The sequence below is a fragment of the Misgurnus anguillicaudatus genome, chromosome 8 (assembly GCF_027580225.2).
Source record: "Misgurnus anguillicaudatus chromosome 8, ASM2758022v2, whole genome shotgun sequence".
Classification (NCBI taxonomy): Eukaryota; Metazoa; Chordata; class Actinopteri; order Cypriniformes; family Cobitidae; genus Misgurnus; species Misgurnus anguillicaudatus.
The window spans coordinates 18341217-18360578 of record NC_073344.2 but is presented as its reverse complement, the minus strand read 5'-3'; the positions used below and the strand labels follow the sequence as shown (position 1 = coordinate 18360578).

The window sequence follows — 19362 nt, the reverse complement described above, 5'->3', positions numbered from 1 at the left end:
TGTTGAATTTCATGTTTAGGTTCTCCCACTGTGGATGGACGTCGGGGTAGTGCCGATCGGGAGAGTCTCAGAAGCTGCGCTTACTGCTGTCGACCGACCAGCAGGATCTAAAGTCGACTCAAAGCCAGCAGAACCTAAAAGAACCCAGCAGAACCCACAAACGCACTTCAAATGCACCAGTCTGACCCCGACCACAGATGTTTCCTGGTACTATGCACTAGACGAAGCTAGTGTTGATGGTGGGTGTGTTGCTTCGAACAGTAACTTATCCATTTTAACCATCATTTGTTGACTCCAGTTAATATTTATGTAGCCCAACCAAAGAGATTTAAAATTGTGTTTAGGTTGTGTTTATTTTTTTTAAAGGTTATAGAAAGGCGTAACACTTTCAGGTCTGATCCACGTAGCAATTTGGACTCACTTTTGTAAAGAATTGCTCAGGCATGTACGATGAAAGTCATTGTTTGTGTTAAGACTTTGTTTTAGATCTCGCCTTAACTCCATATGTTCTTTGTTTTGGTCTTGGATGTACTTTAGTTGTACGGGTTTCAGATTTTGTGCTCTGGTTTAGACTGGTTCTGTAGTGCATAGTTGTGAGTCAAGCACTGGAGCAAGAGCAAAGTTATCTCAATTGGAGAACACATGAACTTGGGAGAAACCATTTAAGTGATGTGACTTGAGCCATAGCAGTGATGGGGATAAGTGATGTGATGTATTTTTACACAATCACAAACCTGGATGATCACAGTTTCCAAAAAATATTTCGTTTTAGCATAGTATTAGATTGTGTGGGCCAAAAACAAGAAGGGTGGTTACTTTGGCTTAATGGTTAGATTGCACTGGCAAAGCAAAGGTCATGGGTTCAATCCCAAGAAATGCATAGGCCTACCTATAAAGGAAATGGCATTGTAGGGGTGTCCCTGTTGCAAAGGTTATTCTTCAAGGTGTTTGCATTTGGTTTTACCAATAACCCATGACCTTGGGTTGTTAATGCAATGCACTACCAACTGAGCTACAGAACCACTAAGTGCACAAGGTAGGCAGCCACATTAAAAACATCTAAAGGATGAAAAAACCTACGGCAACATCTCACTATTATTTGCAGCAAGGTAACTCGGCACGATTTGGAACAGATCTATCGTTGTCTTAAAGGTGTAATGTGGGACTTTAAGAAGAATCTCTTGACAGAAATGCAATATAATATACATATACATATAAATGTATAAAGACCTTACATAACGAACTGTATAGTTTTTATTACCTTAGAATAAGCCGTTTATATACACTACGGGTCTCCTTACATGAAACACAATGACGTGTTTATCCTGTGGCGGCTACCGTAGCTTTTTTATGCGTTTTGAAAGGAGGGGTGAGCTGTGGACTGGTTGGTTGCAATTCACAGTCTCACCTCTAGATGTCGTTAAAATTCCCACATTGCACCTTTAAAGGGATAGTTCACCCAAAAATGAAAAAAATGTCATTAATGACTCACCTTCCAAACTCGTGGGACCTCCGTTCATCTTCGGGACACAGTTTGGGATGTTTTATATTTGGTCCGAGAGCTTGTTGACCCTTCATTGAGGATCTGGGTACGGTGTGCTGTCCATGTCCAGAAAGGTAGTGGGAACATCATCAAAGTGGTCCGTGTCACATTAGTGGGTCAGTTGGAGTTTGTTGAGGCATCGAAAATACATTTTGGTCCAAAAATGACGACTTTATTCGGCTTTGACTTCTCTTCCACATCTGTTTGAAGCGCATGCGCATGTGACTGACGTGTTATCTGGTGCGCCCCAACTGTTTTTTTTTGTGTGCACCCAGGCTTCGTTTACAGTCTGAGGTAGACGCACGCTGTAAGTTTGAAAAAAAAACTTTGCAAACATGTCTGAGGATAAAACGTCATCCACGTCACTAGAGTCACGTGACTTTAGTCTCGCGCATGCGCTTCACAACAGACGGGTAAGAGAAGAAAATGCCGAATAGTCGTCATTTTTGTTCTTTTTGGACCAAAATGTATTTTCGATGCTTCAACACGTTCTAGCTGACCTATTGATGTCACATGGACTACTTTGATGATGTTTTTGTTGCCTTTCTTGACATGGACAGTGTACCGTACGTGGATTTTCGGTGAGGCGTCGTCAGGCTCTCGGACTAAATGTGGAACATCTTGAACTGTGTTGCGGGGATGAACGGGGGTCTTACAAGTTTGGATTAATGACATCATTTTTGGGTGAACTATCCCTTTAACACGAATTTTGTTCTGCGATCTAGATTATTTAGTTTTTTCTGATCACGGTGAGGGGGTTTGAGCATGATGGTGTTGAAATATTTAGTGGTTGTATGCATGTTTCGTGAGTTGATGGGTCGATTGGAAAAGGTTTCGTTTGGGTCGCTGGCCATAAACCGTACTGTTCTCACGTACAGAAGATGTCTAATGTTTGCATGACCTCGTACATATGTTTACAAGAGCGATGATCAAAATAAAAATAGACACATTTATATATCGGTACTACATTGCTGATGAGCAAAAATAATTGATGGCAATGTGAAACTAGAGGCGTATGATATTTTGGCACTTGACTGAATCTGTATCTTTTTTGTGTTTTCTTTGTGAAATGTAAATGTATTGTTTTAAAACAAAAATGCTTATTATAGATGTAATATTTAGAATGCAAGCCTTAACTGGATTACATAAAATATAACAATGCAAGACCATTTATTACCTTGTTCATCAGTATATCATATCAGTGCCAATGATAGCACGACTTACTTGAAGCCAACTGTAATAAAAATTTGCATTTTATTTGCGTATTCACCCCTACACTCTCAAAAAAAAGAGGTACAAAAGCTGTCACTGGGACGGTGACGTATAAGTATACATATCTGTACCTACATGGTACATATTAGGACCTTTTTAAAGGGTACTGTCCCAGAGACATGCATCTTTTGTACCATTTTATGTATGTTATATTATAGTTGTATGCTAAGTATGGTTCATTTGTATAACATAAATTTCAAATTTGTCTGAAGTGCAATCGCTGATTTAATTCATTTAAAAATATATGTGCTGTTCGAATTCATTATGAATAATTATGCAAACTTTTTTGGTCAAATTTGGCTTTAATAGGAAATACATTTAAAAAAAATTAAACCCCAGACCTTTCATTTAGTTTTACATACGCAAACTTCCCGATTTCGAAAGGAAGAGGAAACACAAGTACAGTATATGCATTGTACATTGAAGATGATGTATACATGTATTGTATCTCTTTTTTTGTAAAAGCAACAAACGTATAGATGCAATGCATCATGTGTTATCGATGGAGAGTCAAGAGCCAATGATTTGTACCCTTGAAGATTTGCAGGCGGTAGCACGTTATGAATAAACACTCCTTGTCTATGCATTGTGTGTTCAGTAAAATTTTTGTGTACATTGCAAATAAAGGTCACATCAAAGTGCTATGCAAAGCCGAGACTGTGGTTGGTAATTTTAGATTTTCAAACGCATAAAAACAGACTTTCAGCTGTTTAACATGTCTAAATCCCTTTATTTAAAGTGACACTTTTTAGTTTTTCAACCTTCATAATATATTTTCAAGACCCTTGTGATGGTACATCGACTTAAAATAGGTTTAATGACATGTCTACCATAGCCTGACGGGGTTGCTTTTACTTGTACTTTTAAACTTGGGGTATCGGTTAGTATCCCGAGCACAAAAAGAACTACAAAATTTGACTGCTTTACGACATACTTCCTCAAATTAGGACGTGAGAGCGAAACTATTCATTTTCCTGATGTTTTTGTCATGGCCGAAGCAGCAAATAGGTAAAAGAAACCTAAGGTTTTGTCAGAGGAGACCAGAAAGAGAAAATGGGAGGGTGACAAAAGGAAGGAGGGTTCGCTCGCTGCCGTGAACTAAAGAAGGAGGAAGGGTTCCTGACTGATGCTGACTTGGCCGTCATGCTTTTGGACTGGCGTCCAAACACAATTTTTTTTTACCAATTTCATTTTGCTGGAGTGGTAGTGTCAACGACCTACGACATGGGCGACCTGTGTTCGATTCCTCTTTAAGGCAATATTTTTAATATAAACTTTAACCAAGCGACCACCTTTACAACTGGCTGCGCGATCTTTTGGAAAAATAAAAAAAATAAAAAAATAAAACCCATGAAATTATATACATATGACATGCTGGAAGGCACACCGCCGACTTTGTGACCTAAAGAGTTGCCTTCTTTTCCTTTGCGACAGTGCTATGGTGCTTGTATCCTCTAGGGGCACTAGACTTGAAAAATACATGTCTAGTGCCTCCTAGTGGCCAAAAAGTGGCCACTAGGGTGTGCCTTTAAATACCATTTGTGACCACAGGACCACAAAAGCAGTCATAAGGGTCAATTTTTCTTTTAATTGATATGAAAAGCTAAATAAATAAGCTTTCCATTGATGTATGGTTTCTTAGGATAAGACTCAAATATTTAGGATACAACTATTTGAAAATCTGGAATCTTAGGGTGCAAAAGAATGAAAATCGCCAGTTCATAGCACTGGATCCCCTCAGAAAAATACTTTTTATATATATTTACTGTAGGAAATTTACAAAATATCTTCACGAAACATGATCTTTACATAATATCCATAATAATAATTTTGACAAATACAAATATACCCGTGCTACTTATTGTTTTGTTGTCCAGTGTCACATATGTCGAGCACATTTGTGAGATAAAATTATGCAATTTATGATGTCATCATCGATTCGAAAACTCAATAAGATGTAAAAGATCACTTAAATATGAAGGATACATCAAGATAACAATAGTTTATTTATATAATATTTGTAAGAATTATTTTCAAAAGATTAATCAGAATAAGAAATCAATTCTATTTTAAAGGGGACATTTCACAAGACTTCTTTTAAAATGTAAAATTAATCTTTGGTGTCCCCAGAGTATGTATGTGAAGTTCTAGCTCAAAATACCATATAGATCATTTATTATAGCATGTTAAAATTGACACTTTGTAGGTGTGAGCAAAAATTTCCCTTTGTGTGTTTGGGTGTGTCCTTTTAAATGCAAATGAGCTGATCTCTGCACTAAATAGCAGTGACGTGGTTAGATAGCGCAGATTAAGGGGCATTATTCTCCCCTTCTGACATCACAAGGGGTACTAAATTTCAATGACCTATTTTTTCACATGTTTGGAGAGAATGGTTTACCAAAACTTGTTACTGGGTTGATCTTTTTCCCATTTTCTATGTTGATAGAAGGATTGGGGACCCAATTATAGCACTTAAACATGAAAAAAGTCAGATTTTCGTGATATGTCCCCTTGGTTAATGGTTACATCTAGAATTGAATACTATATAGTACTGCATACTAAATAATTTAATCCAACATTGAACAAAATTTCATCTGGTGCACAATATTTACAATATATTAATCAAAACTTTAGTTTATTAGGCAATTACAAGTGCTTATTAAACTATTTCATAATACTGATGTACAGCTCACTATTTGTGATGTAGGCTGCTATATACTTGCTGTGCTCTTCAGATTCTCTTTGACCTGTATGAATTCAGGTGCACATTGAGACATCTCCCTCTTCTTCTCCTCCTCTCTCTCAAGCTAAAAAAAAATGCAAATATTAAGTTAAAAACGCATATAGATGAGGTACTGTGCGCTCTTAAAAAAAAATGTTTCAATTGAATTTTCTTTATATAGCGCTTTTCACAATTGTTCACATCGTACCAAAGCACCGTCACATAATATAAAACACAGAAAACAATAAGCAATCTCCCCAAAAGTTTCTTTATCTGGCTATATTACCATATACTGCCATAACATAAACTCAACATATACCTTCTCTAATCTCATGTGCCTCTTTAATAACTCCTGCTCCAAAGGAGATTTTGCCACTTCTTGTTTTTTCTCCTGCTTCAGGACCTGATTTTTGTTCCTTTGTTCCAGAACTTTCTGTAACTCCGGCTTCTCCAATCCTCCTCTGTTAGATCAGGAAAGAAGAAAAGGTAGTATAGCTCAAATAAATAATGAACACTTGTGGGCTAAAATCCCTTATTTATCTGATAGAGGTTGATTAGTGCTAGTCTAGTGGCGGTTCTAGTAAGACATTTTGACCAATGACATTTTGCTGCTTATTAAATTAGTTAAGCACTCAAGTGGGGACTCCTTACTTTATTTATTTACAGCAAATAAAGCATCCCAAACAATCATTCATCGAAAAACAAATTTTTTGTTTTTGCTTAAAGGGGTCATAGCGTGAAAATGAGACTTTTTTCATGTTTAAGTGCTATAATTGGGTCCCCAGTGCTTCTATCAACCTAGAAAATGTAATAAAGATCAACCCAGTAACATAGTTTGGGTAAGCCATTTTCTGCAAGCGTTTAAAAAATTAAGTCGTTCAGATTTTTCCTGTTTTGTGAGGTAGGTAGCAAGGCGAATTACAATAATACCGCCCCCCTTTCTCTGCAATATCCAACCACAACACTGCCATAGTGCAGAGAGAAAGAAAAAAGTACTTGAAAGCACAATTGAGTTTCAATTACAATAAACCACCATCATTGTGATCAGTGTTTGCATTTCATCCGCTCATTTGCATTTTAAACGACAAACTTTTGCTCAAGCCTACAAATTAGCAATTTTAACATGCTATAATAAATTAGCTGTGGAGCTAAAACTTCACATAACCACTCTGGGGACACCAAAGACTTTTACATCTTTAAAAAAAATCTCATAATATGACCCCTTTAAAGCAGGGGTCTCCAACCTGGGCTATCACAATGGATAAAACAATCTGAAGGGCTACTTTTTGATATAGTCTACTTAAAATTTTAACATGCATAAAAGACGCCAAGCTAATATAAAATATAAGTAATAAATAAATATTAAAATTGAGGCTATAAATAGAATGTGCTTTGGTGGGCAACTAACAGACTCCGTGCGGGCAACCTGGTGGACACCACTGGTTTAGAGTCTGTAATTATGTCCACAAGGGGTAGACATCACACAAAAAAAGAGGTTACTAGTTCACCCCAAAAAAACAGAACGTCCTCTTATCTCTTATTTACTCATCCAAATGGCATGCCAGGTATATTTGACTTTCTTCATCTGAACACAGACTGACTTTAATAAATGTATTTTAAAGTAAATCAACAGGTATGTGTAAGAAAACAAAAAAGTTGGCTTCATGTTGTTCGTATGTTCCCTGGGATTGATCCCACAACCTTTAGCGCTTTAGCAATTTTGCTTTAAACTTTACTGCCATCTTTTGGCTGTGAAACATACATGCAAAGAAGATATAAATTCAAATGAATTTGCTGTGAAATAAGTAATTAAATGGATTTGGGTCAGGATTGAAGTGTAGACTAGCTTTTGTTCATGACTTCTCTAGTGGCCTTATTAAACAATGTGAATGTGCTTTCTGGTCAAATTTTAGGTGGGTTTGCACCTTTTGTGTGTAATAATCAGCTCTCTGTGGAGCTCCTGGTGGTTCTTGGATGCTTTAATGGGATTGTGGATCTTTTTGGCCCTGATGAGCTCGTCGTAGTAACCGCTGCCTGTCTGCTCAAGAAGCAGATGCCTCGGGTCCAACTCCTCTTCTCTTCCCCGTCTCTGATCAGAGTCCATCACAAATCCAACATCACGGACTAAATCTGAAAGTGATGGAGATCGAAACAAGAAGCAATTTAGTTGATAAAAGCCACATACGCTTGACATACTGTACTGTATATCCTATATTAACTTGGGTTAAGTATAAATTAAAGTATATGTGACCTGATTCACAAGGTCCAATAAGTGGTTGAGCACAGCCGGAGTTATGATTCTGATGATTAGGATCTACCTGAAAGAATAAAACAGGATATGTTTTATAAAATATATAAAATCGTAACATATTAACTATATACACTATAACTAAATAGGTGATTCTCGCGAAATTAGCATTTTGATAAAAAAAGTAAATGCAAAGTAAGAGTATTAAAATAAGAAGCATACAGTTACAAACATCTCTTCATGTATTATTTTGCACAGGATTTCAAATGACATCATACAAACCAATTTTGTTGTTTTTTCCACATTTAAGGGGAACATTTTCATTACCGCAACGTGTCCATGACTGGATTTGGGTTCTTTGACATGGAAATATTTATAAATAAAAAATCTAAAAAATAAACATTTACAGTAAAGAAACATGTGGTATTTGGTGATCATTGGTAAATGTAGAGAAAATAATAAGGAATATAAACATAACATAATATAAACTATACTAACATTTAAAAAAAAAAATGTTGGAAGGGACATAATTGTTTGTGACACTCAAGATGGCTACCAGGTAAGCAGTTCTTATTTTTTCTCTTCAGATAAAAGTTGAAATTTTGTTTGTCGTAGTACCTAGACAACTTTTTAGTTCTCATTACCGAAACATGAGTTTGTAAATGCATATATTTAATGTAATATACTGTTGCGGTATTGATAATTTTTGATAATGATAGTCTAAAAAATTTAAATAATTCTATAGGAAATATTTTCAAATCTTCTAAAATAATGGTTATAGTAAGTTCAGACCTTAATCTTATATGTGCAAAAAAAATTGGCTTCAAGGGTTTTTTTAAATAATCTGATGCTGGATTCCGTGAGAATCACTACTGTGCTAAAGTCGCCACCATTAGTTTTTGTTACCGCACACAAAAAAAAAATGGTCAAAAATGCTCCCAAGCTGTCACTGGGGTGGTACCGTTTCAAAGATTACACCTTTAAGCCTATAGAGTTCATATTAGTATCTCAAAGGTACATATATCAAATGTATTACATATTAGGACCTTTTTAAAGGAAACTGCCCCAGTTTTGTCAGCATGTGTATACCATTGGTTTAAATTGATCTCTAGACAATACTTGACCCAACCATGAATTGAAACAACCCATTATTATTTGTAGGCTAAGTCAAATTAATATACCATTGTATTTTCAACTTCTTTCAGAGTATATTGCCATCAAAATAGTTAAGCGGTATCACCTTAATGTAAAAATATTATTGTAATACTATATGCCGCTTTACTGTTAGTGGTTCTATTCCTCCAAATGTTCGCTAATACTCTCCAAAGCTGTTGATGAAGAAGACAATAGCCCTGTGTGTTGAGAGAAAGTTGCACTATAAGACAAGCAAGGCATTGTGGTCATGCGTGTGTGCGTTTACACCATGATGAGTTCATCATATTGAACTAAAACGGTTCTGGGACCAGCTGGCGTTCAGCCACATCATTACTGGCCCTGCCAAACAAACTCTCCATTTTCTTTTCATAATCTGCTTACTATCTAGAATGGTATTGTTGCAGGAAAGGCACGAGGAGTGCACGGATTAAATCACAAAAGAAAGCATTGAAATCAGGGTAATGATACCAAGTGTAACCAACTTATACTTTTACAGTAACCACTATGAAAGTCAAAACAGATTTATGCCTTTTGATGTGGATTCGGCCTGCGTGATAATCCAATAAACCCAGAAGTTTGCAGGTTTAGTTGCTATAGCACTAGTTGCTAATGCACCTTGATTCCATACATTCCTAAGATTATAAACCAAATGAACTGTGAGGTAACTCAACAGCCAACTTGTACAGTTTGTATTTATGACCGAATATCACAGTATCCACTACTTTTCTAAAAACTTTGTCCCAAAATAGAGAAATGTGTACCTGCAGCTGAGCTGGTAAAACATTGTGTTTACAACACAAAGGTTATGGGTTCGATCAAAATTTGTTTTACTAATACAAATTGTTTAACAGGAACATTTATAAAAGCATAAAGAGGTTTTTCATAATGTATAAACTTGATTTTGAGAATTATGAATCTTGTCAGATTGTGATAATTGAAAGTGTTCACGGGACGTCAAATGGAAAAGAGTGAAAAGTAACACCTAAAAATTATATTTTTCTACTTATATGTTTTTAGTGAAAAATACTTTAAGTGAAAAATTTAAGTTGATCCAACTTTATACAGTGTAGTTATTTTTGTAAACAACCAATTAATTATTTGACTTTTTTTTTCATATGTTTTATAAAAAGACAGCCTGATCTCACGAGAATTTGTACATATTTTATGAGTTGGCATACTCGTATGAATTCATACAAAGTTAATTGTGCAAAAATGTACGATTCTCATGAAAAAACACTAACAAACCCAAAATAATGAACCCTTACCCCGCACCTAACCCCAACATCACAGGGGTCAAGGCAAATCGTAAAAAAATCTATGAATGTGGTCGTATGAATTCATACGAATTAGCCAACTCGTAAAATACAATATGTATAAATTCTCGTAAGATAGCGTTAAAAAAACAGTTTGATGGTTGTTTTGTGCTGTCTGTGATTCTTTAATTAATTTTTAAGTAATTTCTTGAGAAAGTAGATCATGTTAGCTAATGCATTTACTAATAAAGACAACCTTATTGTAAAGTGTTACCAATTTTTTTGTTTATAATGTGAGCCGTATTATGTGTGTCCCCTATAAAAATTGAATGTTTTATTTCTCAAGAAAGTTTATTGTCCCCACAACAGTTGCATATAAATGCAAGTCACTTTGGATAAATTTGTCTACCAAATGCATAAATGTTATGTCTATTCAAATGCAAAAACATGGAGATAAGAACTACACTCTTAAAAATAAAGGGTTCATCACAGCAATGCCATAATAGGAAAACCATTTTTGGTTCACCAAAGAACATTTTAGTCAAAATAATTTATTTCTGACCTTTCAATAATCTAAAGAAACATTGGTAAGACTTTACAATAAGGTTGTATTAGTAAATATTAGTAAATGCATTACTAACATGAACAAACAATGAGCAATATAGTTTTCCTGCATTTATTAGTTGTTACTAGTTAATGTCAATATAGTTATTCATGTTAGTTCATGGTGCATTACCTATGTTACAACACTTGATTTTAAGAATTTATTAGTAAATGCTGAGGATAACATGAACTAAGATAATAAATGCTGTATAAGTATTGTTTATTGATAGCTCATGTTAGCTAATGCATTAACTAACAAAGACAACCTTATTGTAAAGTGTTACCAAAAATTCCACTACACTGAAAAAATAAGGCTGGATTTACTTAAAAATATAGTGCATTTTGCATCCATTTTTTTAAGCATGGAATATTAAGCAATTTATTCAACGGCTTAAAATTTCAAGTAAAACTTACTTTTCAAAGTGGATGCAAAAATGATGCACTATATTTTTAAGTAAATCAGTGTACAAAGAACCAAAGGTTTACAGAACTATACAGCTCAGCTAAACTTCAAATAGTAGTGAATTATTTCAATCATCTACATCAAATTAAATGTAATTATTATTTTTAGATTAAACTTATCAATCTTTAGAAGACATGAATAACAGAATGCTTACAATCAGCATGTATTATTAGATAGTTTTGTAATGGGCTATTGCAACAGATAGGTTCCCTAACTTTAAAGTGGATTAGAATATTCTTACTTTCTTGCCATGGGCCACTCCCATCATTCCAGATGTGCGGACCGCTGACTGATGCAGGATTCTTCTGCGTTTTCTTGTTAGTATAGGAATCCACCTGCTGTCTAACTGAAAGCAAGAGGAGAGACGGGAGGTGGTCTAAATCTCACCAACTAAACACACACATGCTTTCACAGCCGGCTGAGCACAACCCCCAGAGCGCTTACAGAGCATGCACAAACTATACAAGAGAGGGACTGTGTTAAAACTAATCTCACCTTCATGCTACACAGAATCAAGGCTGAATCAGTATTAAAGAAGCAATTAATTCAGTCGGAGAGAAAATCATCAGAGATGATGAGAGAAGGTCATTTTATGAATTTATTTTTACTTTACAAAATATTGCATATACAGTTAAAAAGCTCCACAAAAGTAAGGTAAGCATATAATACCTTGTATAAATGGTGAAATTAAATTACTACTTAATTTTTGTTTAGAGAATATGCAGATTAGTGTCCCATTGTTAATGTTCCAAATATCTGGTGAATAGATATTTTATAGTTTATCTCAGTTAAAGGATCTGGGAAAACATCCAATGATCTCCACCATCTCTGGCCAGTCTCCATATGCGTTGTTCTCCGTATTGAAATGAATTAGCTAAACATCAACAGAAAAAAAATGCAGAGTTTACACTTTAATAAAAATCTAATTTGTTCACAAAAGACGGTGTTAAATTGCGTAAAACCTTTTCAAACGGCATAGCTTTCTTTATTCCATAAGAACCGGCAAATACCCAGTTATCCTTGGGATTAATGAATTTGACCATCGTGCTTCCTAAACCAGCGAATATATCTCTAATCTCATCATTCAGCCTGAAAAAAACAGAAATGTATTGTTATACTAAAATCTTAAAAAACAAATTTGGTGTTCATCTTGATGTGAAGTCAGATTTACTTTGCTGCAGGGTTGATGTGTGAGGCCACAAGAATGATATTTCCTGGCTTTATGTTGTTTAGATATTTCAGTAAATCCTCAGCTTTTGAAAGAAAAAAATAAATAATCAGATTTAGCAGAGGTGTTTGCATACTGTATATGTGTGACCCGGTCTGTAAACACCCAGTTTAAGACAAAGTTTATGCAATCCTAACATCATTCTGTGTAAACATAACCATGATATATTTAATATTGACTGAGTCAAACATTGAAATCAAATATTGATGCTCCAGATCTTATTATTAGATTATGTGACTTTAGCTTGGATTTCACAGACAGGTTCACACATTACTCCTTAAATGTATTAAAATCTCCTGCATGCAAAATAGACATACCTACAGATTCTAAATTAAAGTAACTACTTCTTAAAATCTCCCCGGTTTCACCTATAGGGCAAGAACAGGCAAAAAATTAAATTGACCTGCATTGACATTTGTGTACATTGTTATTGTATATGTTATTTTAAGCAGTCAAAATGTAGATTGTATGACATTAAATTTGGCATATTGAAAATGTTTTCATAGCTAACCGTTTATTAGCACAATGTTCAGTCCTGGTCCTGCATTATTCATAGCTCCACCCATAATGCTGCAAAGGAATAAAGGGAGAATTTTGCTCAGTAAGCATATGTAAATATCACTTAAAGGAAAAGTTCACCTCAAAAATAAATAAATTAAGGAAAATAAATTAAAAGTCTTGTTAAGTCATTTTAGAAAATTGTTTCGAATCACATTTTAAATGTTAGAAATATATTGCTGATATACGTTGCAAAAACTGTGAACAATGCCGTTAAACAGTTTCTTCACATTTCTGAGTGCAGGATTATTTGGGCGGGTCTAAAACGGTGTCTCGATGACGCACTGGAGCCACCACATTGTACCGCCACTAACACATACGTGAGCATCCATTAAAGGTTTTAGCAGCAGAAAACTGAAAGAAAGGGCAGGTGTACTATTTAATATGGCGCCGTAAGAACCCACAGTCCGATGACGTAAAAGTACAGAGAGAGCGATTCAAGAAATCTTACAAAGTAGTGTAATTTCGACTCGGTCTCGCGGTACTTTGACTCTTCAGACTACTTCATTCGCCTGTCAGTTCTTGCAGCGCCGCATGAAGTCGAAAGCAGATCGCACACTGGCCGCGCAGCTCAGCGCTGTTCTAAAAAAAATCGAACACATTGCCGGAACACACAGGTGGCGTCTGTCCGTGCCGCCCAGCTGTAGGGGGTCACACACCGGCCGCGCAGCTCAGCGTCATGCCGCACCACGTCGAATCGCGTCTAGGACAACTCAGAGGTTTCATAAACTGAAAGTGCACATTAAATAGCGCGAGCTTCGTCAGAAAGCGTCTATTTCCAAATGCAAATAATATACGTTAGCAGACAATGTTAATCGTAAATGATTTGGGACAAATATGATGTTATTTAAGGTTAAAGTCGCAATGAAATTGAAATGAAAACTATATATATTTGTTTTAATATTGTGGTATTATTAACAAATGACTTATCTGTGAGCTTCATTATTTTTAAAAAAATTTGTGTGTGCTCCTAATCTTTAATCAAAAATGCAAATCTCCTTCCCTCCTAAAAACGATCTCTTTTCCTTTCCGGTCATATGGTATGGTAGGTGGGCGGGGTCCAGGAGAAGATCGCAGCGATTAGCAATTAGCAACACGACCCAACTTCAAACGATCCAATCAGATCTCGATGGATAAATTCGAATCCAGCCCTGCCTTATTTCATCTCAAAAGCCGTTTCATTCGGATATACGTCACCACAGGGAAAATAAGGCAATTGCTACTTCCGTTTCATGGCGACTTTAATGTGCACTTCCGGTTTACGATGCCTCCGAGTTGTCTTAGGTCCTGTCCCAAATGGCACACTCCGGACTTGTGGTCCTCCTCATAGTCCACCCTTTGATGACATCACGTAGTGCAAACTTTAGGGACCCTTAATGCGAGTCCACGTGGGTGCAACGGAGTCGTATTTTGGGACAGACTTGAGTGTCACACAGGAAATAGGTAGAGAAGTTGCCCGTCAGTGTGAGCTCCTCCCTTTCGTCGTCTGATTGGTCTGATTGCTCTTTCGCAAGGACTTCTGGATTGGTAAAGTGCGCAAAGCCTGCTGCAGTGCGGGCTTCGCTGAAGACCGCATCAAGGGGGCAAAGGAGGCGCTGATGAGCACACTTCAAAGCATAAAAATTACAGATGGGATACCCTACGGACTCGTGGACTTAAGCGATCACGCGCAATTTAAGGCCACGAGACCGAAAGTCCACATGAAGTGCGCCATTTGGGACAGGGCCCTAGACGCTGAGCTGCGCGGCCGGTGTATGACCCCTAGGACACACCTTAACACACCTAGGAGCTTTTCCGGGAGTGGCCGTGGTTTTACCACCGACAGCGGACACGCCCTCAGCGTTTAAGAGCATAAAATCCTGCCTGTTTTCCCAAGATTTTGATAACTTATTTCATTTATTTGGCGTAATTTAATCATTTAAATTTGGCTAGGTGGTTAATATCACATTTTTCTGTGGTGTCACAAACTGAAAACACATTTAATATCAGACTTTACACGGAGTTTAAAAATTAATACAATTAAAAATCACATCACATCCCCACCAACTTTTCAACTATTGGGCACAAATAAAAACAGAATTTAAGTAAATGTCAGATGTGTAATTTCTGGGTGAACTGTTGTTGTCACCCTAATCTATTGTAAATACATGTTTCAGTTCTTCTTACATTGTATTGTTAAAGCAGATCTTTGGGGGAACAACGTTGGCTGCTCCACTGCGAAGGTGAAAGGAGAAGTGGTCTACAGGGCAGTCTTGATTTGGACAACAACCAAAGTGAGACTTAAACAGACCTGCACGAAAAAATAAACAACTTATTACTGCCAACCTGTTTTTTTTAAGTAAACACATAAATTAAACACATTCTATTTGTATTGTACAGTCTTAAAACACACAAACACATGTAAGCAGTGACCTACCTCGTTTGTCACAATCTGTTTCTGAAGTCTCCATTTCTGTTGAGCGACCATCAAGTTCATCTATAATATTAAACGACTACAATTTTAGACAAGTTAAAAGATATCTGTAATAATAATATTGAGAGTATTTATGAAATCAACTGTAACCTCCTTGTACATTACATGACCATTTCGCAGCTTTTTGATTTAAACAGTCAATGGAGAAAAACCATATTAAGATTATGATCATAGTTGTTAGAGCATAGAGAATGTCTGAAAGAAAAAATATATAGAAATTTTGTTTATACACAATTCACACAGATAAAACAATATTCCTGATATGTTTGTTTACCTGGAGATCTCATTTTTGGTACCGCAAAATGCTCTCCTGGGTTTCTCAAGTGCCTGATGCAAGACATCAAAAAGATTAAAAATGCTATGCCATATCTAAAATATATACAATTTACTTTTTTAACTTTTGGAGTTGTTACCTGTTAAAAAGTCGTCAAGACAAGTGCTAGGGAATGTCTCCAACAGGATCTGGCTCAGTGTTTGCACACCTTTAAATTCAAACAAACTTTACCTCACCATTCTGTTTGAGGGCTGACAGCTAGACGGATGACGTTTGTTTCCGATGATTTTACAGTCGCGTGCTTCCCTCTAGCGGCAGTCGATGGCTTTGTCCGAAATAGCCCCACCGAATCTTATTTCCTACATTGCTTGCTAATATAGTTAACTTGAATGAGTGAATAAAAATAAATAATACATTCGGCAACTTCGTACACTAAGCGGCGGAAGTGCTTCGGGCGCCATCTTGTGTCGAGACGAGGGAGTTTATTTGCCACGCGCCTCACAGATTTATTTTATTGCAGAACTTGTACATATAAATGTTTTTATTTGCCTGAATAAAAATAAATAATAATTGAATAAAAATAAATAATAAATTTGGTAACTTCGTACACTAAGCGGCGGACGTGCTTCGGACGCCATCTTGTGTCGAGACGAGGGAGTTCATTTGGCACGCGCCTCACAGATTTTTTTGTATTGCAGAACATGTACATATAAATTCAGGCAAATAAAAACATTGTTGTATTATTGATAATGACAATGACAAAAACAAGAACGATATGGGTTTGCATACATTGAAATATAAAATATACATGCTCAACAAATAAGAAAAGTACATAATTTCTAGTCACAGCTTTAAATAAATCATCATAATGTCTCTAAAATTGTGTACATTTTTGTTGTTGTTTATAAAGTCTTAGGGATGAAACAACATACTTAATTTCAGCATGAAAGAGCGGAAAATAAAGGGGAGATTTAAGCTATTTTGTTTGTGAATAAAAAATTTGGCATATAAAATAAAAAAATATATATTTTTAAGAGAAAGCATTTTTGGGCATTCATAATAAAAAATAACATTCTTGATGATAATGCACGTGGGTCATATTTACAGGGCTGGACAGTGAATGCGTAGCAGCTATAGCCACTGAGTGTACATCATTATTGTGGTGCATTATGGTATTGAATAAGTGAACTCGATAACAGTCACTATAATTTTGGACACCACTACAAATCAATCACCTCAAAAAGGTGTAGGGTATTATTTTAGACACAGCTTATGAAAAAACACCGGGAATATGAACACATCCTTTTATTACAACTTTACATATACATTAACCAACATATTTTTAACATTCGTTAAAATGAATAATTTAAGTCTCAGTTAAAGAGACCTTAACTTAATTGTAACTACAAACATGAAATAGAAAGATAAAGAATTAAATCATTAAAAATACTTAACATTTATAAGCCGAGGACAGTAGTACACACATTAATAAGATCTTGTACACTCTCAGAAAAAGTTCAAAAGCGTTCACTGGGGGGTACCCTTTTAAAAAGTAGATATTTGTACCTAAAGAGTGCATATTGGTAAATCAAAGGTACATATATCGGTACCGATATGGTACACAATAGGACCTTTAAAGAGGGTAGCATCCCAGTGACAGCTTTTGTACCTTCTTTTCTGACAGCATATAACTTTGTCAAACACTGCCACTGGTAAATACCAATTCCTAAACTGGATAGTTGACCGCTGATCGACTTTCACAGATTATTGCACATACTACAAAGATTTTACAGTAACAGATTTTAGTAACATACAGGAGATATGCAAACTCATAGCATCAGTACAGTAAATAAAAATAAGTGCAAAATCGGTCACTGGGTCGATACCTTTCAGTGCATATTAGTACCTAAAAATTACATAAAGGTACATAACTGAATCGAATAGGACTTTTTTGAAGGGTACCATCCTAGTGACCGCTTTTTTACCTTATTTCTAACAGTGTAATACAGAGTAAATTGTTTATAACACAGGTCGGCAGCCAAAACATATTCAGCATGTGCTTCTGGTATTAGTGGCACATTTTACAGCATCCAGTAGAACAACCCTGAGATTATTAAGTGATTATAAAGGCAAAGTGCAAAGGTTTGCCAACACACACAAACAAACAAACAATAAATAAAGAGAAATAAACAATTCAAAAGACTTAAGGACTTTGGTACAAAGTATTTTGCATAGAAAATACCAGCTTCCATATTCACAGAGTGTATTAAAAGTATTTTTGCACACACATTCTTATTATTTTATAACATTATCATAACCAGTCGTGTGCATCCTAAAATGTGTACATATAAATCACAGATTCAGTATATATTTGTTGAATATTGGAACTGAGGAGGTAGTACCATATTTGATGATAAATCTCCATGTTCTTTTGTTCTCTAACCCCCAGTTTCACAGACAAGGCTTAAAGCTAGTCCTAGACTAAAACACGTGTTGGAGCTTTCGCAACTGGAAATAACTTACACTGACAAATATACAAGTCCCATTGATTTGTCTTAAGATAAATACCAGTGATGTCTTTTTAAAGCATGTTTATAAAAGATGCATAAACATTTTAATTTAACTAAGGCCTAGTGCTGGCTTAAGTCTTGTCTGTGAAATTAGGCCTAAATGTGTTAATGCAAGAGAACTACGACTCTTGCCAAACTGGTTGGTGGACATATCTGTGTTGAAAAATGGTGGAACAAAGGTAAATATTTCATGAGCTCCTGCAGGTTTTTAAATGGCCTGATGCGATGCTTTTGGCTGTAAAATGTCACAGCTTTAAATGGAAAATTTGCACTTATTCACTCCAAAAGATCCTGTGGAAAGTAAAGTTTGAATAAAAATAAATACTAAGAAATAGGTTATTATAACTAATTTTAAAAATCACTCTCACTAACCTCATCCGAGTCATTGTCCGCTTCTGCGGCTGCATTTTGTTCCTCCATTTGGCGCAGATCTGAGTATCTATATGTTACATTACTGAAACAGAAAAACGTTTATACACTTTAAAATGTAAGATGGTGAGTGCAATATGGTGAGGAGACAGTAGTTGTCAAACTCTTTATTCCAATAAATATTTTATAGGGGATTCAAAGGTGTAAAGTAATATTTTTACTTGTACATATACTTGAAAAAATTACTGCATTAAATAATTCCATCATTGTTACCCAGGAATGAAGTTTTACTTAAACTAAAATTTACTTTTTGTGACAACATGCCCCTATAGCAAGGTATTTAGTCAAACTAAATGGGGTAAGTTGTCACAATGGGAACATGCCATTCAATTACTGATTATATATATTATATATATATCTACTAAATGCCAAATTTCATTGTTCATTTGTAATATGTATATTTGTAGTATTGTAATGTCAATAAGTTGCAGAAACCCGCAACAATTCACGTGACAACTGTCAAGGTGAGTTCAACAATGGCAAGGCCAAGTTCAAATCTGCCTATATCATACATTCATAATGTGTCTCAATAAATGTGGTTTTACTGTGTTTACATAATTAATAACCCACA

The 19362-nt window shown here is 35.6% G+C and overlaps 3 protein-coding genes across 3 annotated transcripts in view; 1 reads left to right on the top strand and 2 right to left on the bottom strand.

The window, feature by feature from the left end:
- camk1a (calcium/calmodulin-dependent protein kinase Ia) overlaps nt 1–3399 on the top strand; it is a 28535-nt gene extending 25136 nt beyond the window's left edge. Inside the window, exon 12 of the mRNA XM_055212860.2 lies at nt 20–3399. Within this exon, the coding sequence (XP_055068835.2) occupies nt 20–111 (92 nt within the window). The 3' untranslated portion in view covers nt 112–3399. The remainder of the gene's footprint in view (nt 1–19) is intronic.
- Nucleotides 3400–4547: 1148 nt separating this feature from the next.
- On the bottom strand, nt 4548–11701 carry LOC129450238 (actin-associated protein FAM107A). Its single transcript, XM_055212865.2, has 5 exons — nt 11501–11701; nt 7789–7855; nt 7463–7667; nt 5857–5998; nt 4548–5622 (listed from the first exon to the last, which is right to left on the bottom strand). The coding sequence occupies exons 1-5, from the start codon at nt 11525–11527 to the stop codon at nt 5527–5529; spliced, it is 537 nt and encodes a 178-aa protein (XP_055068840.2). The 5' UTR covers nt 11528–11701; the 3' UTR covers nt 4548–5526.
- A 138-nt stretch (nt 11702–11839) lies between these two features.
- LOC129450237 (protein FAM3C) lies at nt 11840–16243 on the bottom strand. Its single transcript, XM_073870414.1, has 10 exons — nt 15932–16243; nt 15793–15845; nt 15609–15713; nt 15462–15521; nt 15212–15335; nt 12999–13057; nt 12805–12855; nt 12431–12512; nt 12222–12348; nt 11840–12133 (listed from the first exon to the last, which is right to left on the bottom strand). The coding sequence occupies exons 2-10, from the start codon at nt 15803–15805 to the stop codon at nt 12044–12046; spliced, it is 711 nt and encodes a 236-aa protein (XP_073726515.1). The 5' UTR covers nt 15806–15845; nt 15932–16243; the 3' UTR covers nt 11840–12043.
- Nucleotides 16244–19362: the final 3119 nt, after the last annotated feature.